Here is a 26411-nt window from a genome sequence, read left to right on the forward strand (position 1 = left end):
GTCTGCTCCAATGTGAAATATGACGTCCGGCGACACCCTTCCGGGTGCAATCGTCGCAGAAAGCACTCTATCGTTTGCTTTACGTACGCATGCAGGCGGCAAAAATTGAACGACCTCATTGGTCAACTCATAGCCGCCTGACGTGGGTAATCTAAAGAACGACCAAGTCTTCGGGGATCGGATGTCCAAAAGACATCAGCCGGTGACCGACCGAAGTTCTAACCTAGATTACCTTCCAAAATTATACAAGTCCTCCCAATGGGGTAGAGGGACATTGAATGTATAATTGGATTACAAACACCCCAGGCGGCCATTTGCCTCCTGCCCTGTGAATAGTCCGGCGGCCATTTGCCTCCTGTCCTGTGAAGAGTCAGGCGGCCATTTGCCTCCTGCCCTGTGAATAGTCAGGCGGCCATTTGCCTCCTGCCCTGTGAATAGTCAGGCGGCCATTTGCCTCCTGCCTTGTGAATAGTCAGGCGGCCATTTGCCTCCCCTCCAGGCGGCCATTTGCCTCCTGCCCTGTGAAGAGTCAGGCGGCCATTAGCCTCCTGCCCTGTGAAGAGTCAGGCGGCCATTTGCCTCCTGCCCTCAGGCGGCATTTGCCTCCTTCCCTATGAAGAGTCAGGCGACCATTTGCCTCCTTCCCCCCAGGCAGCTATTCGCCTCCTGCCTTATGGGATGTCAAACGTCTCAAAAATATTCTAAGTCTCCCAAAGGTCATATGACCACCATAGTGGGGCTAAAAGAAATAAAAGTCGTCATCTGTCTAGTTTAGGCGGCAATCATTATTATGATTGATTAACTTAGAAAATATCATACCATTTAAGGTATCAGATTTTCCAAGTTAATCAAATCCCACTTTTATTGAACTAGACATATGCCGCCCATAGAGCTTTTGAACAAACGGAAAATAAAGCCTTGATTTCGAAAGGAGTAATTCCTCTTGAAAGAGAAATTACCCCTTCCGAGGGGCTAATGTTTGGGGGTAAAAATACCCCCTATATATGTGGACCAATGCCACCTCGACACGTGTCCGCAAGCTCAGCGCTCAATGAGCCAATTAGAGCATGACACGTGTCACTCAATGATAGAAGGGTGAAAATGGGCTCTAAGCCCACAACCCTAGAAACCGTAAAACGGTGGGAAGCCAATCTACTTAGGTTAAATAACCTAAGAGGCACATATCCCAATGCTCTATAAATACTGATCATTACATCAGCTTTAGGGGATCCAATTCTCTCTCCAAGGGCAATGCCCCCCACATTTACTCTCCCTTCTCTCTACTTTCTCTCTCTAAAATACATTATTTCGGTCACTGACTTGATCGTCGAAGGCGGACCTCCGCCCCCCCAGGGTCCGTTGTTTTGCAGGTGATCGGGCCGCTCGAGTGTTGCATTGCAGATCTGTCTCCCGAGGGACGTACACACCCTCCATTCGGGTACGTACAAAAAACCCCAAAACAGTTGTAATAATCGTATGTGTCACCAAAATGGGTGAAATCTCCTTATTTATAGGGTCGTTAGAAAATGTGCCCTCCACTAATAGGCTGCGCCATTTTGCGGCGTTTTTGGGAATTGGGCCCTGAAGGCCGTCATTCCATTTGTCATCTGAGGCTGACACATGTCGGCTGAGGAATGGTCCACGTTGGACCCATCCTAGAGTGACACGTGTCTCTCAGCCACATGTCTAGGGTATTTTTACCCTAAACATTTTAGATAATTTTTCTTATAATGAAAGTGATGCATTTAAAAGAAACACATGAGGGAGTAGTTTGGAATTGTACCGGATCTGAAAATACAGAGATTCAGTTAGGGGTGTTCATAAATTAGTCCGGATCGATAAAATGGACCAGACCACCTCGGACCGGTCTTCGGGTCCAAAAATTTATTTTTCCGATCCGGTCCATCACCCTATAAATACCGGTCTTGGACCGAACTGATTTTTTTATTAAAAATATGCGTGAAACCTTAAATAATGGTTAAGATAATAAGCTTAGAAACCTTTAAAATTATGAGTTTTTTTGTACTAAAGAAACAAAAAAAAAAAAAGGTTAAAGGGTAGCTTTTCCTTTACTTTTTTGAGTTATCCATTAAATTAGTATTAACAAATTAGAATTCTTTTTTTGAAAATTTTTTAAATCGGTCCAAAGCGGTCTGATTCGGTCCGGGTTTTGGACCGATTCTTTCTTCAATCTGGGTTTGATTCTAGTTTAATCGGTCCGATTTTCGATTTTTGAAATTCTAATTTTCGGTTTTCAATCCGGTCCAGTCCAGTTTTGGACCGATAGGCGATGAACCGCTATTCAATGTTAACGTAATAGGTTAGTTCGTTCAAGACTTCAACCTGTAATCCCCTCCAAAAAAAAAAATAAAAAAATAAAATAAAAGACTTCAATCGCACTGTAGTTTGCTGTTATAGTCTATTCCATCCGTCTTGATTCTTGAAGAATGCCGGTGAGAGTTTCCGAGAATTCTGTACCTTCGCAAATTCCAGGTATTCCCACATTTTCTATAATGCAATCTGCCTCAATTTCATTGTTCTTCAAATTGTTTTGAACTTGTAATTTGGGCTCAATTATATTAATATTTATGTAATTTTGGGTTAATTATATTAATTTATGTAATTTCGGCTCAATTATATTAATATTTATGTAATTTTGGGTCAATTTCTGTAGGTTCATGTTCTGGGCACACCTCTCCTCCACCTTGTACCTTACTTGGCGTTGGGCAGGTAATTTGATTGAACACTACTTTCATAATTTGCAATTAATTTTACGATTAATTATCTTGTTTTGATTGAAGTATTGAACACTACTTTCATAATTTGTTAAATTGAATTTTGTGTTCAATTATGAATTCTGGGGGTTTGGTTACATGGGCGTTGAATTTCTACAAGATATATTCTGCAATGTTATTCATATTAAGACCCTACTAGCATTACTGGACATATGGAGAACCTAAAGCTAGTGTGTATGCTTGTGTTTGAACAGAATCATGACATATTTCGTAGCGCTTATCATTGCTTTTGTCTGTTATGATATCTTTGTTGCTGTCTGACTAGGGATTTATGTTTTCGTACAATCAATATATATTCTAAATCAAGGATTTGCTTCCCTTCAACTACCCATTTTTGTACCTTGATCATATTTGCATCTTCTCTTGGTCGCCTTCTATTCACTGAAATATGACTATTTGATTTAACAAAGTGATTTCTTCCTTCAGCACGTTGAAGACTTAAGGCCTGTTCTGATGTATTGAAAGTAACTGAGCTGAATTGGTTGGGGCTGAAGTGAACTGAATTGATTGAGACTGAATTAAATATTTTATGAGAGAAAAAAATTAGGAACTGAACTGAATAGAGCTGAGAGCCTGTTCTCTTCAACTCAGTTCAATTCAGCTCCAATCAGTTCAGTTTAGTTCGGCTCAGTAAATCAAAACAGGTCGTGAGTGGAGCAAAGCTGAATTAAACTGAAATTAAGCTGAACAAAACAGGCCCTTAGTGCTCAAAAAGTTGTTCTAGCTTCTTAAAAAATGCTTTTTAGTAGCTTTGTTTCCGAAATCTTCTATAAATTGTTTGTTTCTTCAATGTTTTCCTATATGAGTAGTTAGTAACTGTAGCTATGTGATATTGGGCAAATGACAATAAGAAGAAGGAAAAGTAGAATATAAGTAGTTAATGGGCTTTAGATAAGCAATTCAACAAGATTTAACAATTAAGTAAGCTTAATATATGTGTATATGTAATCTACGATGTCATGCGAAACATCTTGTTTCATTTATGTTGTGTCCCCGCACCCGTGTCCAAATTTAGAGTTAAGGACGTGTTAGATAGTGATTATGTACTTGCAATTGACACTCCCATGTTTCAATAATGTACGTTGGTTTTATTTGCCTTGGAATACTCCTTAAGGCATTTAGCGTCTTGGTTAGGGATTAAGCGAAGTAAGTAGAAACTTGCCCCCACAACCTACATTCCTAATCCATATATTTTCTTAGCTGGCCTTCTTATAAACTTGTACTATATAATTGCTTAGTTTTAGAAACCGTGCCTAAGGCGCATCCAGGCGCAAGGCACAATGAGGCTTAAGAGTTGGCACCTTAGCTTTATAGAAAGCACACCTTTGTGCTTTTTTTTTTTCTAGGCTGCTTCTTGCGCCTTATGTTGTAAAACATCAATAACTATTGTACAAGTTAGTTTTTTTTATAAAACACTATGGAGTTTATGATGAGCAGGTTAATTCATTTTTTGAGGAGAGAGAAATCCCATTCCCCCCCCCCCCCCCCCCCAATTCAGTTTGAAGAATCCCTAGCTATTGGTCACATGTCCCTTTCACCTTTTCACATAATTCCAATTTTACAATTGTTTTGGGTAATTTAACCCATGCCATGTGGCCCAATAAGACCTTGACACGTGTCATACCCTGGTTGGTCCGAATTGGGCCAATCTCTTTCTGACACGTGTCTCTCCTAGAAATTGGGAGAAAAAGGCGACCTTTAATGGCCCAAATCCCAAGAAAGTCGTAATTCGGCGCAGCCAGAATTATTAGGTCAGCGTGACCTAATCAAGGGCATATTTCCCAATGACCCTATAAAATATGGAGATTTCCCCCATTTTTGGGACATCTACAATTATTACAGCATACCCTACATTCTCTTACATCATAGAATCACCTGATCTCGGATCCCGAGAAGATCTCACCTCTTTTTCCGCACCTTCTTCTGAATCTTCAAGTACTAACTTGATCATCGAAGGCGGAGCTCCAACCACCCGGAGTCTCCGTTGTTTTGCAGGTATAGGCAGTGTGCAACAAGATTCTGAGCTGTAACACTCTCGAGGGACAAAAACACCCAAATTATTTGGCGTCGTCTGTGCAAAGAGTACCTCAAGGATGGTTCAAGAGTCTGTACCACCTCCTGGCCGCCCGGTTAATTAGCCGGAGGTCTTTACTGACGAAGAGGATGATGATCTTCAGGTCGAAACCTACATAGCCAAAGATGGCTCTCTGATTACTAAGCGCATCCATCCTAGAGACACTCTGGAACGGGATGCAAGCCAGACGGGTACAAGTCGATCCCTGGATCCGCCCCAGTCACCCGGGACGAACTCATGAAATTCATGACTAGTTTCAAGGGTGAAATCAAGGATCTGATCACCAAGAGCAAGGCTGGCCCAAGTAAGGGTCAGTCGGCAAGAAAGACTCCTCCATGGCGACAGGCAGCCAACTCCTCATCCAAAGGACAAGGCAGCCGGGACCCTTGACTGGTCCAAGATTCTTCTACCCCAGAAGAATACAACAACCGCTCGCCGGGATGAACAACCACTGGGTAACAAAAAATCAATTTCTGACGCTCGGGAAATCAACGAAAGTCAGCCTCAACCTCGAGCTTTCCGGACAGCTTTAAGAATACATCCGCAGGGAATGCTCAATCCTTGCATGAGAGCCATACAGGCGGTAAATACCGTTCACTCTGGCCCTCAGATGACCGGGAATGCACCGTATGTACCCGCCATGGTCTACGGCCAGTATTCCTGATATGAATTTTGATGGATATAACCTTCAATCGCAGTTGAAAGGTTTGGAATCTTGAGTCTCGGTCAAGAAACGCTAAGCAACACGAGCTTAAAACCTAAACTAGGCCAAGAATACACAAGCACAAGCTTACGTAAAACTTTATAAATTTCAAATCAATCAATCATACTTTTCGTTAAACACCATCACGTATTTATAAGCTAAATAATTAGCCTAAAAATCGGTAAAACAAATTCTAATCTAACTAGGAAACTAACTCTAACTTGTAAAGATAATATTTTGCAAATATGATCTTTAAAGTTAAGCTTATCTTATACTAACCGAATTAAACTAACAAAAATATCCTAATAAATTCGGTCATCTAATAATAAACTAAAAATAACAATAAAAATAATTATAATAACAATATTGATGCCTTGGAACCGCATCAATTCCCCTCATTTCATGCAGCCGACCCTCTTTGGGGTCAGGCGGCATACAATGTCCAACCTTTGGACTCGCAGCTCCGTGTGCTCAAACTTGGTGAACAAACTTCTGCGTTCACCAAGGAGATAACCGAAGCTGCATAGCCGACCAAGGTTAAGAATGTGGTTGTGGGTGCTTATGATGGCACCACCAACTCGGAGGACCACCTCATGGCCTACTCCAATCTCATGCACATGCAGGGGTTGGAGGACGCTATGTGGTGCCGGTGCTTCCCGGCTACATTGAAGGGCATTGCCCAACAATGGTTCGGCAACCTGCCAGCCGGGTGCATCGATAGTTTCATGAACCTTGCTCTCCTGTTTGCCTCCAACTTCTCGATGAACATCCCTGCCAAAAAGGCAAGTCTCGACTTGAGCACCATCCGCACGGAGATAGAGAAGAGCTCCGCTCCTATGTCACGCGGTTCAACCTGGTGAGAATTCAACGAGGTAGGGTCTGAAGGATGAGTCGACCTTTAAGTTTGACCTTGTCCGTAAGAGGGTTTTTACCCTTCAAGAGGCGTTGATAGAGGCAAAGTGATTTATTCAAGCTACCGACCTCTGCTCCTCCAGACAAACAAAAGGAGAGTCGATCTGCTCAGCCGACTCAAAAAGCTGAAGAGAGAAAAAAGAGAAAAGATGTTTGGGCGGTTGAGGAACCTGATGAACCGTCCTAAAAGAAAAAGAAAGAATTCAAACTGTATGTTTTGCGGTATGAATTCAATAAAGACTGCTACACCATGGTATAAAAACAAGGCCGCGACGTCTTGGTTGGGCCGTTTTGTAAAGGAAATTCAATTGACCGAGCCGAGATTGTCTGCATCAACAAGGGGTATTAATAAACCTCGCGATTTTGTCCGAATCAAACATTTCAACCCGAAATCACCCCGCATTGAAAGTTACATCTATTATTTCACACAAAAGTTACTTTCTATCATTAACCTATACTAAAAGCGAACCTAAAATGACACTTGTCATAATCTCATTAATAAATTTCCCGCCCATTTTACTTTCTATTTTTACGCAGATACTTTAAGGAAATAATTTTATAATAATTTAAAATATCTTTCTTCTATTTAAAATTCTTAACAATAATTAATCTCCATATAAACCCAACTAATATATTTTTACATATAAGTAATCTTTTATTTGGTATTATTTTTGTAAAAAAAATGAGGTAAATATTATTAAACAATACTGCTATATATTATTTTAGTCTTTGATAATACTATAAACTTTTTTTTTTCTTCCAATTTTGTTACTTTTGCAATAATGTTTATTTCAATTAAAAATAAAATAATTTTGTTAAGATTTATATACACTTTATTTTCTACTCTTAAAAGTCGTACCAATACTAACGTAGCATGTACGGGTACTATCCTTAGAATTTTTTTACAAAAAATAAAAACTTCAAAAACCTAATTTTTTTTTCTTAAATCAAGTCTAAGTGTCACTAATCTTGACATTGATAGAGTTACATGTAAAATTAAAGTTATATTTATTTTTGAATTAGTATTATGAGTTAAAGTTTTTTATAAAATTTAATGCAATAACTCTTTATAAAATTTAATATTAACCGTGCATTGCACTGGACTTAAACTAGTTCAAAGATATAGTGAAATATTCCCCCATATCTACCCACTAATGGCTCAAATCTTTTATTATGACCCCATATCACCTCACTAATGGCTCTAATCCTCTACTATTTTGAAATCAAATTTGCATCGAGACAACCGTGACATGGTCCGCGATCAACGCATCATAAGCGTTCCCGCGACACCGCAACCGTTCCCGTGATCGTAACCGAAACCGAAACCGCATATTTGAACCATGTGCTACACCATCTTTACAGAGGTGAAGGACCGAGTGACCATTGAGAAACCGAATCCTATGAAGAGTTTCGTTCAGTCGCGGAACAAGAATAAATTCCTCCACTTCCATCAGGAGGTGGGCCATGACACCAACGACTGCTATAGTCTCAAGCGGACGTTGGACCGTGTGGCTGACAAGGGCTTGCTGAAGTCCTATGTCTTGAAGTCCAAAGCGGCTTCTAAGACGAATCCGGGGCAGTCGTCAAAAACTGTCCAGCCTACTAGTAGTTCGGGTACTGACAAGGATCCGGTCTACACCATAGCAGGCGGATTCGCAAGCGGTGGCCCGACAATCTGGGGCACCATGGGTCATGTGAAGAGGATGATTCATTCAGTTGATGATGGACAGTCGTCCTCAAGCAGAACATTCCCAGACGTCCTCATCACTGAGAAAGATCGGGGCACAGTTCGCCGACCGCATGACGACCCAGTCGTCATTTAATGCAAGGTCGCCAACTAGTTGGTTGGCCGGATCCTCATAGACACGGGTAGCTCTTCTGATCTCATCAGCTACAAGTGTCTGTCCTGGCTTAATTACAAGCGGGACGGTCTGCGCTACGTCTCCCACCCATTAGTTGACTTTGGTGGAGGAGTCGTGCACCCAGTGAGACAAATTGACATTCCCATCCGGCTGGGTGAGAAGGGAGAAGGACGACACATGGTCGTTTGATTCCTGGTGGTTAAGGAGTTGACCGCCTACAACATCATTTTTGGCCGACCCACTCTGAACGAGTGCAAGGCCGTTATCATCCCAGCTCTCATGCTTCTCAAGTATGAAAGGGATGATGGCTCTGTTAGCTCCCTCAACGGGGATCAGAAGACGGCAAGAGAGTGCTATCTCTCAGACGTCAAGCCGACTACTTCTGCAGCCAGTTAGCTGAAGGAGCCAATAGACCTTGACGATGTCAAGGATCCTGATTCACCCCCTCCAGCAGCCGCCAAGAAAAGAAAAACTGAAAAGCTGGTGGAGGTGAAGAAGGAAAAGAAATAGCAATCGCTCACCAGGGAACGGTAAGATGATCTCCGTCCCCTGAGCACATTGATATCCCTCTAGACAACAATCGTCCAAAGCGGACGGTTAAGGTGGGGACGGCTGCCTTTGAAAGGCTCGGTGCAGACTTGCACAAAAAAGAATTCAAAAACATCTTTGCCTTTGAAGTGGAGGAGATTCCAGGCATCAGCCCGGATCTCGCAGGCCACAAACTCGCCGTGGACCCAAAAAAGAAGCCCAAAAGAAAAGAAACCACGGTGAGGAGAGAAGTCGGGTAGCTGGACGCTGGGTTCATTCGGCTATGTAACTTCCCCGACTGGATTGCGAATGTTGTGCTTGTAAAGAAGCCGAATGGTACCTAACGTATGTGTGTTGATTACACAGACCTCAACAAGGCATGTCCAAAGGACAGTTATCCGCTTCCAAAGATCGACAGCCTGGTCGACTCTACAGCCGGTCATGCCTTAATGAGTTTTATGGATGCCTACTCCGGCTTCCATCAGATACCCCTATGGAAAAGTGATGTCGTTTGGCTTGAAGAATGCGCCGGCTACTTTCCAACGGATGATTAATACAGTCTTCATTAATCAAATTGGGAGGAATGTAGAGGCGTATATTGATGACATGATAGTCAAATCCAAGCTACAGACGGATCACTAGGTTGATCTCCGAGAAACCTTCACCACATTCAAGCGGCAAAAAGTGTGTTTTTGGTGTTAGAGTCTGGGAAGTTTCTCGGATTCCTGATTGATCAAAGGGGGATAGAGGCTAACCTCGAGAAGATACAGGCGGTGATTGACATGAAGTCACCCCGCACTGTAAGGAAGCTCAGGTGACAAGTGCCTTTACTTCTTCCAAGCAATTAGGAAGAAGACTAGATTTGAATGGGGAGATGATGAAATTGAAAGAACAATTACACTCCTTGCCCAGGCTTGTTAGCCCTCTGCCAAAGGAGACGCTCTTCATGTACCAGGCCGTCTCAGATCATGCCCTAAGTGCTGTTCTCCTTGCTGAGAGAGACGACAATCAACTCCCGGTCTATTTCATTAGCCATGTGCTCAGAAATGCTGAACTCCGGTACCCCATGGTTGAAAAATTTGGCCTTGCTATATACATGGCTGTTAAGAAGTTGAAACCATATTTCTTGGCACATCCGGTGGTGATGCTGATTAGCCCCTCAAGCGACCAATGACAACCCTGGACTAATTCGGAAGAATACTCAAATGGGCTATTGAAATGCAAAGTCTTGAAATCTCCTACGAACCAAGAAAGGCAGTGAAGGGTCAGGCGTTTGCCGACTTCATTGTCGAAAAGACAAGACTGGTTGCTCCGGACAACCTTGATCAGGTTTGGAAGGTGCATGTAGACGGGAGCTCTACTATGAACGGCTGTGGTGCAAGCATAATCTGTGAATCCCCGGAAGGGGACAAATTTGAGTATGCACTACGGTTCAAGTTCCAGGCCTCAAACAATGAGGCAGAATATGAAGCCCTACTAGCCGATATCCGCATGTGTAAGGCGGCAGAGGCAACAAAAATTGACGCCTGTTCAGACTTGGTCGTTAGCCAATACCATGGTGAGTTTGAAGCCACCCATTCGGCTATGATCAAGTATCTACAGGCGATTAAGGCTGAAGCGGGGACACTTAGAATTTCATCTGACTCAAGTGCCCCAGTCTAAGAACAATCAGGCAGACGCTCTGTCTCGCAGACGGCACGCTCCCTGATTCACCCCAGGACGCAGCCATGCTGAAAAATGTGCAACAAACTTCGAGATCGGAGAAGGAGAGCTCTTCAAGGCGGGTTTTTTGAAGCCCTTATTGAAATGTGTTACCCCGGAGAAGGGGAAAGAAGTTCTCGAGGAGCTGCATGCGGGATACTGCGCCTCCCACTCAGGCGGCAGATCCCTAGAGCCAGGCGACATTATTTCTGGCCCACTTTGGAGTCGGATGCTATGGAATTTGTTAAAAAATGTGACAAGTGCCAAAGGTTTTGCAAGCTCATCAATTGCCCGGCTATTGATCAGACGGCAATCCACACCTAGTCCCGTTTGCTAAATGGGGCATGGACATTCTAGGTCCGTATACGCCTGCACCACGCGGAAAACGCTATATTCTTGTGGTTGTCCAAGTGGGTAGAAGCGGAGGCGGTAAAAGACATCAAGACAAAAGATGTCATCTCCTTCATATGGAAGAACATTATCACCCGGTTTGGGATACCTATGTCTATGGTATTTGATAATGGACCGTAATTTGAGACGCCTCAGCTCAAAACTTGGTTGGGAGATTAAGGGATCTCACACTGTTTTGCATCAGTCGGCCGACCCTAAGCAAACGGCCAGGTTGAAGCCTTCAACAAACTCATCTAAGACGGTATTAAGAAGAAAGTTGAAAGAGCCGGTGGTTTATGGGCTGAAGAGTTAATTCACGTCCTGGGGGCCATCTGAACAACAGAAAAAGGTGCAACCGGCAAAACTCCATTCCTCATGGTTTACGGTGTTGAAGCCGTCTTCCTATTGAGCATTATGAGCCGACTCTACGAGTCATGTCATATGAAAACTGGGAGGCCATGCGGCTAGCATTGGACTCACTCCCGGAGCACAGGGGCAATGCCGCCTTGCGTCATGAGATTTACCGTCTGAGAATGACTCGTGCTTACAACAAGAGAGTGCACAAACGACCCTTGAAAGTTGGGGACTTTGTGACTTTGTCTTACGCAAAATGGGGACAACCGATAGGGCCAATGAGCAAGGAAAGCTAACTCTTAATTGGGAAGGTCCCTACCGAATTTATGAAGAAGTTAGAAACGGTACCTACCGCTTGGAAACTCCAGACGGCAGGCAGCTGCGTAGAACCTGGAATGTAGATAACTTGAAAAAGTACTAATTCTGAGGCCTGTAAATTTTTGTAAATAAAAAGCCTATCAATGAAAAGTTGCCTTTTGTTTTCATTATTGATTTAATTGCTTTGTATATATGCATGCGCAATCCAAGTTACCATCTAACATAATATGAAATTAAACTAGGCTAAAACTTAGCGGCTAACATAATGTTTATATTCGGACCTCCGTCTGGGCAATGCACAAGTGGACTTTTAAATATGAAATTAAACTAAGTCAAAAGACTTAGTGGCTAAAATTAGAATTAAAACCGAGGCCAATGGTCATATGCAACATTGTTTTTATAAATTCGTCTGCTCCTATTTGAGTATGGTGTCCGGCGAAGCCCCTCCAAGTGTTATCGTCGCAAAGGGCATTCTATCGTTTGCTCAGACGGCAAAGATTGAACGACCAAATTGGTCAACTCATAGCTGTCTGACCAAAATAGTCTAAAAGAATGATTAAGTTTAAAACCGGATGTCAAGAGACATCAACAATTCTTTGTTAGACTATTCAATGAAGTTGTACCAGTTCCAATGGGGCAGGCGATTAAGGTACAATGGATTGAAGATGTCCCTGAGATCAATCGCTTGGCTAGCAACGAAATACCAGTTGCCCCAATGGGACAGGCGATTAAAAAACAATGGATAAAAGGTACTTTAGACGGCCTTTAAGCTATGTGAAGCCCATCACATAGGCGGACAATGTCCCCTGTTCCATTGACCGCCAAACGGTAATTGCCCGTCTGGCTAGCAAAGAATCCTATGTGAATTCTCGATTTGGGTACAACGGCTGCTGATTGACGGTTGTGCACTTGGTTTGGGGCAATCACTACTGTGATTGATTGATTTTGGAACATTCCATACTCTTTAAAGTATCAAACATTCCAAAATCAATGAATCTTACAAGTACCGAAACCAATCACACAGCCGCCAGGGGCAAGAATAGCCGGTATACTGTTTGAATTTGCCGCATGCTTTAAAAGTTTGCTGCATGCTTTAAAAAAGATAGGCAAAAATTTCAAATTGCATAATACATATGCATAAAATTGAAACAAAATAAAATTTCATGAAGCCAACTTAGTCGGCATATTTTCCTTCAAAACCGACAAGAAAGCCGGATAAATATTGTTAACCGGATAACATCTTTGATAGGAGAAAGTAAATTGTTATCCGACTCCACAGTCGGTAGAAACACATTCTCGGCACGTAGGCCGGAAAGATATAAAAATCCTAAAATACATGACATACTGCGACTGAAAACATCAAGGCTGTTCTCTAGATGTTGGATCCCCTCATAGGCCTCATTAGTAGCCGCCTGGTCCTCCTTGGGGTTCTCCTCATCAGATTGGACATCGATGGCTTCCCTTTCCAGGGAGTTCCTTGGCATTCTTTGTTCATCCAGGCGGCGAAGGACTCGGGCTCCGGCTCACCCTTCTCCCTTAAATAGACTACGGTCTCGGCATATTGGAAAGCCAGAGAGACCAGGCGGTAGTCTTTATCGGCAATCTTCATCCGGGTGTCAGCATCCTCCTCATTTTACCCGCTCCTCAGCCGCCTCAAGGTTCTTCTAGACCAGCTTCGAGTTCTGCTTCAGCTTCTCATCCTCCGCCTTGAGGTTAGCATTCTCTTGGGAGACACCCTGCAAGGTCTGGAGGTCTTCCTCCGCCTTCTTGAGTTTGTGGCTTTCTCCTTTGCCTTCTCCATTGCTTGAGACCCTTAACCTCCTCCGCTTGTTTCATCAAGATGGCTTTAGATTCAAGTTCACTAATTGTACACTCATATTCAGCAACATCTTGTGAATCCCTAGCTGATTTAATGGCTCTTTTTACCTCCCTCTTCCGGGTATATGGTCGCTAGAGTCCCTCAAAAGCATGGTCTGTAAACACAAACGGTGTCAACCATGTAGGGTATCTTATGCTAAATTGCAGAAAAAGGGAATTAAGTGTACCTCAGAGAGACAGAATCCGTTCAACATTGAACACCTCTATGCCAGGGATCGCATCCTGCTCCTTAATCCGGCCGGCCATTGTGGGATTGATCTGCACCATACGTTAAAGGTGAGTGAGCTATATAGGCGGCACTAGTTTGATAACGGCTGTCTGACGAGGAAGTTTGTTGCGAGTGAGATTTCACTCGCAATGGCCAGCTCGAGGATTCGAAGGGATTGAATTTACCTTCAGGAGCTCGTGGGATTGCTCCACCCACAGGCGCAGAAAGGCCGGATGGGACCAAGTCAAAGCCCACTTCGAAGCCTCCTACAGTGGTGTTCTTCCCCTCGATCCGGAGGCGGTGCTTCCCAGGTACCCATCAGGGCCTATCTTACCCGAAGTCGACTTTGCAGACTTAGCAGGTTTGACTGGAGTGGAGACGTCCTCCGGGCCCCGTTTGAAGAGGTCTTTGGTGAAGGACTTAGGAAGTTCTCCACCTTGCAACATAAATAACAAGTTAAGCATCCGGTTGCGTCTGATAAAAATAGGGCTAAGGAAAGGGTATTTACCTCTGCCTTTAGTTTGGGGGTCTTTTCCTCGGCCACCATATTTAGAGCGTCTTCTGCAAAAAAATAGCAAAAACATTAAATAAAATTATGACTACGTAGCAGAAGTACAAGCCCGGATGCCGGTCAAACGTACGTTTTGGAATCATAGTGCTGAGACCGCAGGCGGACAAGAACGCCTTGTACTTGAACCATGCGCACATGGGAATCAAATTATTAGGGACTTAGATTACGTCCCCGGTTGAGAGAGTCTCCGGACGGAGCTCAAAAAACTTGGTTTCCATGATCGCATCATAGTCATCTCCCGGCATTTTGGGGAAGGCAGACAACAAATAAAACCGTGTCTTCCAACCGTCATACTTGGACACCTTGTCCAATGTCATCTGATACTTTGGAAGGGTGGTCAGAGTGTATCAGGCCCTCCGCCGCCTGGGTTGCGACTCAAATAATGCATGTGTAAAAGCTTGCCAGCTTGGGTTCAAGTTTTGCATCTCACAGGCGGCAACATACCCCAAAATGTTGGCCCATGAGTTTGGTGAGAGGTGCCAGACTCCTAGGCCATAAGCCCTAAGAATGACCCTCACCGCATGGTGAAGCGGGAAGCGGAGGCCCGCCAAAAACGCCGCCTCGTAGCATCCAAAGTAGGCATCGGCGTTTGGCTGGTCATTCTCCCACGCGATGGTGCCTAGCACAGGCGGCACCTAGATGGTATAACCTTTACCCAAGGGCCGCTTCTTTACAAAGCCCTCAATACCGCTTGACATGATCTCTCTGTCCTTAGCGGAAACATGAATGTTGAAAGGATCGTCTTTATCCTCCCACTTTTTTCTCTCCTCAACCTCACTATCCTCAAGCGGGGGGAGGGGAGTGTCACTATCATTCTCAGAGCTAGACCCCGAGGCGGAGTCCTCTTCGTCTCCTTGGTCACCGGCTGACCTTGAAGTGGACTCTTCCCCGTTTCGGTGTGCAGGGTCAGCTTGATCGACTTCAATTTGGGAGACGGTCCCCTCACCGCCTCTGCCCGCATACAAGATCGTATCGCTAGGGGTTCTTGGGATTCCAGATGGGGAATACTCCCCAAAACTTTCATTATCCTCAGACCCCTCAACCGGGGTTACCTTATTAGACGACACTTCCAAAGTACTATCTTTTCGACGCCGTGTGGTGGTTGTCTTTCGGTTGACGAGTATAATATTGCTCTATGCACCTAGAGCCGGCACTCCCAGTCCTAGACTCAGTCGTCCTAGGTTACCGGCCGACTACTAACCTAGGCCATTTTTTGAATGAATTAAAATAAATGAAATGAGTTGAAAGGGGTAGAGGCGGTACCTTACGTTTGTCTCCAAAAGGGGGGCAAACGGCGAGGTCCGACTGAGTCCCTGCAGAAGATGATCTTGCTTGTTTGAGGCAGAGAACTGCCTGACGCAGGCGGGAAAAATACCAAGTTTGTGTTCACACACAGAAGGCAGACTCTCTCTCTCTAGAATGTTTTAAAACGTCCAAAACTAGGGGGGTAAAGTTAGTATTTATAGAGGGGTAAATTTGAGGGTAATTTTGTAATTTCCCCGGAATGTGAAAAGTAGAGTGACATGTGTCACAGATGCCACGTGGCGCGCCACGTCACATCTGTGAGGGGCAAATGTTTTTGGTAATTTTACCCATGCCACGTGGCCCAATCAGACCTTGGCACGTGTCATACCCTTGTTGGTCTGAATTGGGCCAATCTCCTTCTGACACGTGTCTCTCCTAGAACTTGGGAGAAAAAGGCGACCTTCAATAGCCCAAATCCCAAGAAAGCCGTAACTCGGCGCAACATAGAATGATTAGGTCAGAGTGACCTAATCAAGGGCATATTTCCCAATGAGCCTATAAAATAGGGAGATTTCCCCCATTTTGGGACATATACAATTATTAAAGCATACCTTACATTCTCTGGATCTTGAGAAGATCTCACCTCTTTTTCCGCACCTTCTTCCGTTTGTCTTCAAGTACTAACTCGATCGTCGAAGGCAGAGCTCCAACCACCCGGAGTCTCCGTTGTTTTGTAGGTACAGGCTGTGCGCAACCAGCCTCTGAGCTATAACTCTCCCGAGGGACAAAAACACCCAAAACAACAATTATTTAATAGAAATTATTATTTCTTTTCTCTATGATAAAGTGTGCGCCACCTACAAAAGGTGAGCGCCTTTGCCTTGCGCTTAGGCTCCAAGGACTTTTGCGCCTTGGTACGCTTTGCGCCTTTTGAAACTAAGTAGAATCGCTAAAATTGTCGGCCTAGTAGGCTTAGAGGTAATTAGGCTTTTGAAAGCTTTTCAAGAATGTGTTTGAATCACACTCCTTTTGATTGTGTTTTAGGGGTCATTTGGTTTATTGTATTTGGAATAGATTGATATGGAATCTCATATTTTCCGGCATTAGTTTAAAGTCGTTTGGTTTATTGTTGGAATGATTTACGTATCTCATTAAACAAATGGATTGTTATTCTTAGGGGGTGAGGTGAGCATGAATTTCTAGGGGGATGGGGTAGAGTTAGAATCCTCTTGCCCTCTTGGTATGAGGTTTTATAGTTAAAAGTCTAACGAAACAAGGTAACATTCTTCTTAAAGCTCGCTTGTTTTAAAGCTTCATTTTTTACAAGATAACATCTTGTCGTTATCTCGCGTGTTCCCCTTGCCGAACTTTGCATTCACAAGCTCGATGAACCCTTACCCCTCTTGTTGCCAATCGGCAACAGCGCCTATTTCTGAAATGTGGGCTTTGCACCTGGTTTGCTCCCTTGCCACTAAGTAAGCAGGAGTGTGTCCCACAGTGTGACCATGACTATATGGCTAGGCACCGAATTATCCATTTGCATGTTTTCTAGTTGCATACATCTTTTCTCTGCTGGTTTCTTGTGTTATGTTCGTTATCTCCTTGATATAATAAGTTATCCCTTAACTCACCTAATGAATGAATCCCCTCCCACTAGCAAGTCAGATCTTCTCCACTCCTCTTCATATCATCCTTCCATTCACTCCTTTGTCTTAATGACTTCATATCTCCCCTTCATTCTCTCTCTCTCTCTCTCTCTCTCTCTCTCTCTCTCTCTCTCTCTCTCTCTCTCTCTCTCTCTCTCTCCCCACTTTTCAATCAAGCATGGTATAAATCTAATAGATTTTTGTTATGAAATATGAAGTTCAATGAGGATGACACAGTCACATTTGGTTGGCAGCAATAGCTGTTAAATAAAATTCCACTTTGGTGATCTCTATTTTGCATCCAGTTTCATAAAGTAGTAGTAGTAGTTGACTGATTGACTACCTCCCTAAATAGGGTAACATTCTTCTTAGATTACAAATTTGGATGGCTAAGATAAGTTATCTATTTGAAGATGTCTCATCATGAATTATTTCATTCAATTGTCTTTCAAAATTCCTCTTTATAAAGTATAACTAACTGTTACAAGAAAAGTTTAGTTTATGCCTTTTCCAAATTGTTGCAAATTTCCCCATCTTTAATTGTTTTGGTTATTGTGAGCAAAAAGGAGTTAAAAGAATGGAGGTCTTAAATTGAAACATCTTTTTGAATCTTAGTTACTTAAAGTATGTCCAAAATTGAGTTTGTCCAAATGTAATTTTGTTTAACTTCATGTACCAAAAATAGACTTATGTTTATATCTGAGGTCTAGTTTTTCTAGTTAATAATAACATTAACAGATTTTATAATTAAACTTTGTTCTAGTATAACAAATAAAAAAGTGCAAATTAAGAACATTGTTTTTGTTTTCTTCAAAATGCAAGTACTTTGTTTGTTGGGTCCTGAACATTTGATTGTAGAAAGAATCAAAAAGAGTAGAGAACATGGAACAAAGAAAGAGAAGGAGAGAGAGAGAGAGAAGGAAAAATTAGCTAAACTAGACAAATAAGGTAACAATATTAATGCATGACAATGAGAAATTTATGGGATGCTAAAATACTACATCCGTCCCACAATATTGTTCCTATTTTCCTATTTTGGAGACTCAAAATATTGTTCCTATATCTATTATTGGATAGTATATAAAGACTATTATACCCTATTTTTTTTTAACATTATTCATTGAACTTTCTGAATTACCCTTGATTTTTACACATGCATGTACTTTTTCCCACTTTCTCTCTCTAACTTTTGCCTCTAATTGTATTTTCATCTTTTTAATGTACTTTATCCAGTTTCTCTTCCCATTTTTTAAATACCGTGAAAAAATACAAACAGGAACTATGGTAGGAGTAGATAATAAGAGAATATGTAGGATATAATTCATTATTTAGTTTACAGCAACATTATATAAATGCATTTTGTATTTGATTTTTGTAGTATTCACATTGAGGGAATTCTAAAGAATTATGAGAATTATTTTAAGTGCATATATTGTCTTATTGTGTGATATTATTGTGAGTGTCCATCCTGCTTCTAATAAATTATGGGGACAAAAAATAATGTCGTAGTTTTTCAATATCCTAGACTCACTAAAGAAACTTATGATAAATGGCCTCTTTGCATGAAAACTATTCTAGGTGCACAAGGAGTTTGGGATATAATTGAGAATGGCTATGCACATTAGTCTAAAACTCTAAAATTGAACCAAACGGAGAAATAAGCTTTGAAATGGGCGAGAAAAAAAAGACCAAAATGCACTTAGGAATTTACGATCATCCATTATGGTTTGGATGATGATATGTTTGAGAAAGTTGCTAATGTAACTAGGTTTGAACAAGCATGGGGCACTCTTTAAAATTCAATTGAAGGAGTAATTAGATTAAAGAAGGTTTTCCTTCAAACTCTAAGAGGTGAGTTTGAAATACTTGAGATGATGTATAAACAATCCATCTTAGATTATGGGATGCTAAAATACTAAAAAACAAGATGATGTAATAATATTTATGCATGACAATAAATAAATTATGGGATGCTAAAATACTAAACAATAAGAGGAAATGTAGGATAAGAATTCATTATTTAGTCTACAATAGTACTGGGTTGAACCCCATGCAATAGATGCACGGTTGTTCAATAATATTAAGGAAAATTGAAAATAATAGTCCCACCTTTGCTCAACCTACTCAAAATGAGCCAACCTTTGCGTATTTTGGAAACGGGCCAACCTTTGCCCCCTATCTTTTCAAAACAAGTCTTGTTACCTACAACCTGCAATTTTTTTTAATTGTTTTTTCTTTAATCCCTCCCTTGTCACCTTTCCACTCTCTTCCACCAAAACCACCACAACACAACCCCTTTCCCCGGCAACCCCCACCCCTTCCAGGAAGCAATAACCAAAATCAGCAGCAAATACGTTCTTTTTTTTTTTTTTTTTTTTTTTTTTTTCCCCTTTAATCTCGCTCCACCAATGTATGAACATATGCCAATTGCGGCTGTTGTTTCCCTCATTTCGGATCCTTCGCCGGCTACTGGACCGAATGGGTGTTTCTATGATGGGTGTTACTATGATTGTTGAGGTTATTAGAAACATTTCGAAGCTCGCTGGTTTGTGGCTTCGAAAGCCCTGTGACGTAAGGAGCGAGTGACGCATCATTTGACTTCCAATGATGATTAAACGACGTCGTATCCTCATTTACAAGAGGATTCAAAAATCCATCCCCAATATGATGGTTTAATCGCTTCCTGGCCTCCTGGGAAAATGTTTGTTATTTTGATGGTTTTTGTTTTGGCTGCTAACTTGCTAGGTGCGGTAGTTGGATGTCGGTGTGGGGCTGCTGGTTGTGGTTGAGGAGTGATGGTTGTGGTCATTGTGTGGCTTATTTGATTGCTGGTGGTGGGATGGTGGCATGCTGTTGTGCCAGGAAGGAGGGTGTGTGGTGTTGGGCAGCTGCGTCCCTGCAAGGTGCAGTGGTCGATGTGGGGCTGTGTTATAGATTGGCTTTAGGAGGGGTAATTTGGGAATTCTAGTATTATTATTAGGTTTTGGTCAGTAGGTTTAGTATAAATAGAGGGAGGGTAGAAAGAAGAAGGGAGGCAGAATATTGGAGTGATTCCTTAGGAGAGTTGTGACCTCAAGTCACTATTGGAGCTTTGTCGGCTTAACTTACTACTACCATTTGTAAGAAACCATTAATTTGTTTAATCAAATTTCTGGGTTTTCTCCTTTGTTGTACGATTATTATATCGAGTAATATCAGTCCATTACAGGCTGCTGGTAGTGGTCAAAGATCAGTGGTTGTGCGGCTTTGTTGATTGCTGATGGTGGAAGTGCAGTGCTGAGAGAGGAAGGGAAGGTGCATGGTGATTGGTTGGGTGCTGGAGAAAGAGGTAGCTAATGGGGAAGGCCCGGGGTGGGGGGGTGAGTCAGGTGAGGGATCATAGAGGGAGGAAAGAGCTGGTTCCTTTTTTTTTTTAAAAAAATTATTTTTAAAAAAGACCAATTAAGGTGACACGTGGAAAGTTACCTTCTAGAATCGGTTACCAAAAACTGGTTAAAGGCTTGTTTAGAGAAATCAGGGTGCAAAGGTTGGCTCATTCCCAGAATACGCAAAGGTTGGCTCGTTTTGAGAGCGAAGGTGGGATTGTTCTTTTCAACTTTTTCTAATTCTTAGTGACAACAAATTTATAAAAACGGTTTTAAAAAATGACTCGACACACTAATTATTAAAGAGTATTAGTTGTTATTTCTATAAGTGGGTCTCACTACCTGGTTGTATTAGTTGTCTATGTAAAAGTGTTTGGTAAGTAGCCAATAGCTACTATATTATGTAAAATGACCAATAATCATACATGCCTAGTTTATCATTATGTGTATTCTTAAGCTAACTTTGTAATAGGTGATAAATTTGACCAACTTTTAATAAAAGAGTCATTTTAACTTTCATAAACCTCTCTCATCAAAAAGCTGCTAATAGTAGCTTTTTGGGCACAAAGCTCTTTCAGTTCTCTCTCATTTAAACACTTTTATAAGAGGTTTGAGTTGGTTAAACTTCTCTTTTGCCTCAAACCTCTCCCAACATAATGATGTATTAGCCATGAGTAATGATCTTTTTATTGGCAGTTATTGATTGCATTTTAATATTGTACATAATGAGAAGACTCTTATTCCTTATATACTGTAAATTTCACTTTATTCTTTTATGATTTCTTTTCTTATCTTATAAAATCATTAACTGCCATTAATACTTTGCTATTTACTTGCAAGATTGAAGTATGAGTACCGCAATATTCTAGTGTTATGTGTGATGTAATGGTGCAGTTTTAGGTATGATGTATGATTGTGATTCTTTTCTGTTTTAGGCATTTTCTGGAACTCAAAATGTTTCCAGTGTACAAAAGGACGAAGCTTGGAGAGTCAATGTACGTATACAAGGTTGTGACCTAGAGCATGGATATCTGTGTGGCACAATGGAAGCTCTTAATGTTCCAATGGCAGATACACCGGTAAGCCATTCTTCTGAATGATGATGATAATATGAATTCTTATACAAGCTCTCTATCAGAATTATTATTGCTTACTTTTGTTGATACTAGATAGGAATTGATGAAGAATTTCGGTGAATAACAATCTCATGTAATTGGAGATTTCTGCCAATTTTGAACATCGTAGAAATTTCATGTCCACCTGTTCAAAGATAAACAAGTTGTGTTTCGTTGGCTTCAGGTTAACACCACACCAGATAATGTTTATTTATGAGACTGATTCTCCCTCTGTTTTTAAATACTAGCTCCGTTTCTCCATGCGTGGAGTTTTAGGAGAAATTGGAAAAAATAATAAAATAAGGAGGTAGTGGGGTTGGTGAAATGTAAATTGGAGGAGAGAGAATCAAAAGGTAATAAAATACAATTATACTGAGTCCCACTAGTTGAGAGAAATTAATTAAATAATATAAAACTTTTTCAAATAAGGAAATAGAGCAAGTATTTAAAAACGGCGGGAAAAGGAAAATGGAGCAAGTATTTAAAAACGGAGGGAATACATGATAAAAGGTATTTTTCTAAGGAGAAATAGAGAAATGTTTGTAGAAAATTCGATGATTCCAGATTCCATCTCTAAAATTCTATTATACTTTTAACACCACCTTTCCTCTCATCTAGGCATCATTCATTAACAGACAACATCTTAATTGAATTCGTTTATTTGTCTATGACTATGGCTATGTGTAAAACCTTATGTACTATAATTGTGATAGCTACAGAGCTCTTATATCTTCCCAGATTTGCACTCTCGTGCTAACTCCTTCATATATGCCCTGAATGATGTTAATATATTTTTTTCAAAAATACCTCTAATTATTAAAAACCCACCAAAGTATCTCTGGACCTTGTCATAGGACTTTTCCAAATCGATGAAAACCATATGTTAGTCCTTATCCCAATACTTCTCCATTGGCTATCTCATGAAATAAATTACCTCCATGATTGTTCGTCCTAGCATAAAGCCAAAAGCTAAATTAGCTCTCTATATTTCATTCTTCTCATTAAACTTTGTTCAATCACTTGCTTTCAAAGTTTTATAGTATAACTGTATAATTCATTAGTTTTATCTCTCAATAATGCACAATCCTTGACATTTTTTTTTTTGGTACAAAGGGAATAGAGTACTTTTCCTCCACTTCAATGGCATCTTATTACATTTGTATATCTTGTTGAAAAATGTTGTCCACCTTCAGTTCCTTTCTCCCTTAAACATCTTTAAACCTTAATAGTTTCTTTCATTCTTTTTTATTGAATGCTATATTGACTTCTCTCCCTTTATGTTAAATCCTAATAACTGATCTCCATTGAATAAATTATTAAGTAAGACCTTTATCTCCTTCACACATTTGCCCTTCCTATAATCATCATCTATGAGCAAGTCAATGCCGTTTTCCCTTCTTTCATATCCAACCTTGCATCAGCTCTAAATTCACCTTCGATTTTGCTTCTCGTACAACTTTCTTTAATTCCCTTCTAGCTTCTTTATACTTATAAATCTTATCTTTCCCATACATTGTATATTATTCTTGTTTGCGATTTAATCACTCGTCACTTTTTAATTACACCAAGATGTGTTCTTATTTGGCAACATGCTTCCTTTTAGATTCTTGTAGGACCTTTTCCACCACTTTCTTTTTGTTATGCTTCATTTAATTTACACTAAATCCATATCCAAATCCATGTTATAAGAAAGAAAATTTTCCTTGCTAGTTTGCAACAAATTTTGATGCTTCTTCCTCTTTAAAATTCCACCACTTATGCTTAGGATCTAGGTGTGGTCTTATATATCTCTTACAACAAAAATCAACCACAACCAATCTATGTTAGGTTGTACTCTCACCAGGATTCAACTTACAATCAATATGACCCTTTCTCCTACCATTCCTTGATAAAAAGAATATACTTTGTTTTATGTTGGCATATGTGTTAATATCCTCGCATTTAATGTCCATAAGATGTGACTAAGGTTTGATGCCGGCCGCCATAGAGTTACCACAAGAGACGCGGCAGTGAATGCCATGCAGAGTTATTGATTGGAACTTGGGGAAAGAGAAGGGTAAAAGTCAATTAGTAGAAGAGAAACAAGAATGTAAAGAGAATATATATGATGGAGAATCAGCTCAAAGGATGATAGGAAGTAATTATTTAGGGAGGGGGAGACAGGCCTAATACTGACTTTAATAATTTTTAAATGTTTGCATAAATTGTTTTTTCTGCTTCCATAGTCTATGATGCATTGCTGACAAGCTTCTCTGGTAACAACATACAGGTGGTGACTTTTTGGGAAGGGGAAATTGTTGATACCAAGAATTATACCTTCTTCACTGGAAAATGGGAGGCAACGTGAGGTTTCTATCCCTTTACTTGAAAGAATATGGGAGGTTTTTACAATTAGGCTCCTTAGCTTTCATTGTGAGGATTATCTAAGCTATAAATATGAGGTCGGTTTAACATTTCCTAAATTAAATTTATCTCTTGGCTTGAAATACTGTTGTAGGCCTGAGGATGATATTAGGCACTGGACAAAATTTCAGTCCTTTGCACCCCTTTTGGTAAGTAATTCCAAAATATATTTTGTGCCTGAGCAGAATATATTATCTTTGTAGTCTGATATGATGTCTTATTAGAGTCAAGTGGAGGTTGATGGTGGGAAGTCACTGGACTTGAGTAACTATCCATTCATTTTCATGGTAAGTTGGTGTGTTTTCCTGCTATATCAGAAATGGAAGGATAACTTAGGATATTAATTATAATTTAAACCATTTTTTTGTGGATCTAATGCAGAGATGGAAGGAACAGTATTTTGTAAATGTTGGTACTGACTGCGGCTTAACAATAGCGGGCTTTTATTACGTATGCTTCTCCTGTAATGATGGCTCCATTAATGGCTTCTACTATGATCCTAATAGCAGGTATTAACATAATGCTTTTAACAGTAATACAGGTCCTCATTTTATTTTCTTGAAGATGAAAACTAGGGCAAGGTTGGGGAGAGGGGTTTTGAACGTAAACTTCGTGGTATTTGTGGATCTTGTAGTGTTGATTTTATCATGAATATGGTTTTGCAGTCCTTTTCAGAAGCTGGAGTTAAAATCTAGTAATGAAGGGAGGTCTGGCTTCAGTTTTTCAACGTATGAGTTACAATGAAGATTGTATAATCATAATAGTGAATGCTGTTGAAACTGCCCTGACTGAAGATATCCCAAATGCAAATTCAGATTTATTAGAAATCGACTTGTAAAATTAGGGGCTGCTTGGTTGTAAGATTCTCGTTTTCAGTTGTATACGTTAACATTCAATTATTCATAGAATGAGTGCCAAAATTAAGAAATGTTAATTCAACAATTTGAGTGTCCTTTGATGCTTTGTTTTGGTAGTGTGCCATGAGTAATTGACAGAAATTATTTCCATGTCTTGGTCCATCACTCAAAAACTAACCATTTTAGCTAGTTGACACACAGTATTCAAGTCTATTATATTTTTGTCATTATTCTCTTGGTTATTACCACCTATTATAGTTGACGTTTTAGTTATTACCACTAACATTTTTTTTTAATTGTTATTAGAAAAATTGTCAGGAATATTATGACCTTTTAGTGGTCCGCTTAAAATATAACGACCTATGTATTATTCCGGAATATTACAACCTTTGACCCTGATTTGCCATAAATAGGATAAAAAAAATTGTTTACTTGTTAAACAGATTAACCTAGACACGTGGCACGTTCTGATTGGTTAAGATTTTAAAAAAATTTAAGTTTAATTAAAAAACAGAAAAAACCCAGTTCTCCTTCTCGTACTTGCGGACCCCACCCCTTCCCGGTCGGCGCCAATACACTGCCCACCCCCCTAACTGCCGGTCGGCGCCGATGTAGCCCTCACCCCCCCCCTCACCGCCGGCTGTCGCCGATAATCCCCCCTCATTCATCACCATCACAACCGCTTGTGAGGCTCGAGTCCTATTAACCTACTCCCTTCGCTCACCCACCGCACCTTCCCATGACATCAAGCAACCACTCTTCCACCGCTTCCTCCTCCTCCTCCTCCTCCGTCCCTCAATGACCCCAAGGTCATGTCCTTAATTTGATCGGTGATGGGTTTTTCAGGTGTAGAACGAAGATTAGGAGGTTGCAGATGACGACGAAAGGAAAGGAGGAGGCGGCGGTTCAAGGGTAGGGATCGAGTGGCGCCGGCGTGGGGTTTTAGGGTGGTCGGGCTAACGGGAGTAGGGGTAGGGAGGGTGGCACCGGCAAAAGGGGATGGTTGTGGGTTTAGTTTTTTGTAAAAAAAAAAAAAAAAAAAAAAGGTCACCAACTAGTTACGCCCCATTTTTGGAAGATAAGGGTCAATGGTTGTAATATTCCGGGATAATCCAAAGGTCGCTATATTTTGAGCGGATCGTTGAAAGGTCATAATATTCTTGACAATTTTTCCATTTTTATTTTACCACCAACATTTTTCCAAAATCTTAAATTTTACCACCACTTTACCGAACTCCTCAATTGTGATTTGTGTCGTCATATTGGGTTTCACTAACTACCTCCTATTTCCCTCCTCTCTCTACTCTCACTCTTTGTTCTTATTCCTTTTTCAAAATCTGTCTAAGTTGGGTAAATTTTCAATAAGTTAGGAGTTAGTCAAATTAGGGTTTTCAATCGTCATTATTCTTCCATCCAAACGATAATGCAACACAGGAAAAAGGTATGAATATAACCATGTCATGACAACAGGAGAAAGGTATGTAGT

The 26411-nt window shown here is 40.9% G+C and overlaps 1 protein-coding gene across 1 annotated transcript; it reads left to right on the forward strand.

Moving 5' to 3' along the window:
- The first annotated feature begins 2342 nt into the window (after positions 1-2342).
- On the forward strand, positions 2343-25125 carry LOC145585825 (uncharacterized). The gene is made up of 8 exons (XM_081642543.1): positions 2343-2493; positions 2675-2730; positions 21486-21629; positions 23935-24008; positions 24163-24217; positions 24293-24355; positions 24450-24577; positions 24734-25125. The coding sequence occupies exons 1-8, from the start codon at positions 2448-2450 to the stop codon at positions 24810-24812; spliced, it is 645 nt and encodes a 214-aa protein (XP_081498669.1). The 5' UTR covers positions 2343-2447; the 3' UTR covers positions 24813-25125.
- The last annotated feature ends 1286 nt before the right edge of the window (positions 25126-26411 follow it).

This window comes from Chenopodium album, chromosome 2 (assembly GCF_948465745.1).
Source record: "Chenopodium album chromosome 2, dcCheAlbu1.1, whole genome shotgun sequence".
Taxonomy (NCBI): Eukaryota; Viridiplantae; Streptophyta; class Magnoliopsida; order Caryophyllales; family Amaranthaceae; genus Chenopodium; species Chenopodium album.

What these genes read in the sequence shown, in the direction of transcription:
- LOC145585825 (XM_081642543.1), top strand. Translation starts at nt 2,448, where the DNA reads ATGCCGGTGAGAGTTTCCGAGAATTCTGTACCTTCGCAAATTCCAG. An exon ending in TTCCAATGGCAGATACACCG is followed by an intron (nt 21,630 to 23,934) that starts GTAAGCCATTCT and finishes AACAACATACAG; the next exon opens with GTGGTGACTTTTTGGGAAGG. An exon ending in AGTCCTTTGCACCCCTTTTG is followed by an intron (nt 24,218 to 24,292) that starts GTAAGTAATTCC and finishes ATGTCTTATTAG; the next exon opens with AGTCAAGTGGAGGTTGATGG.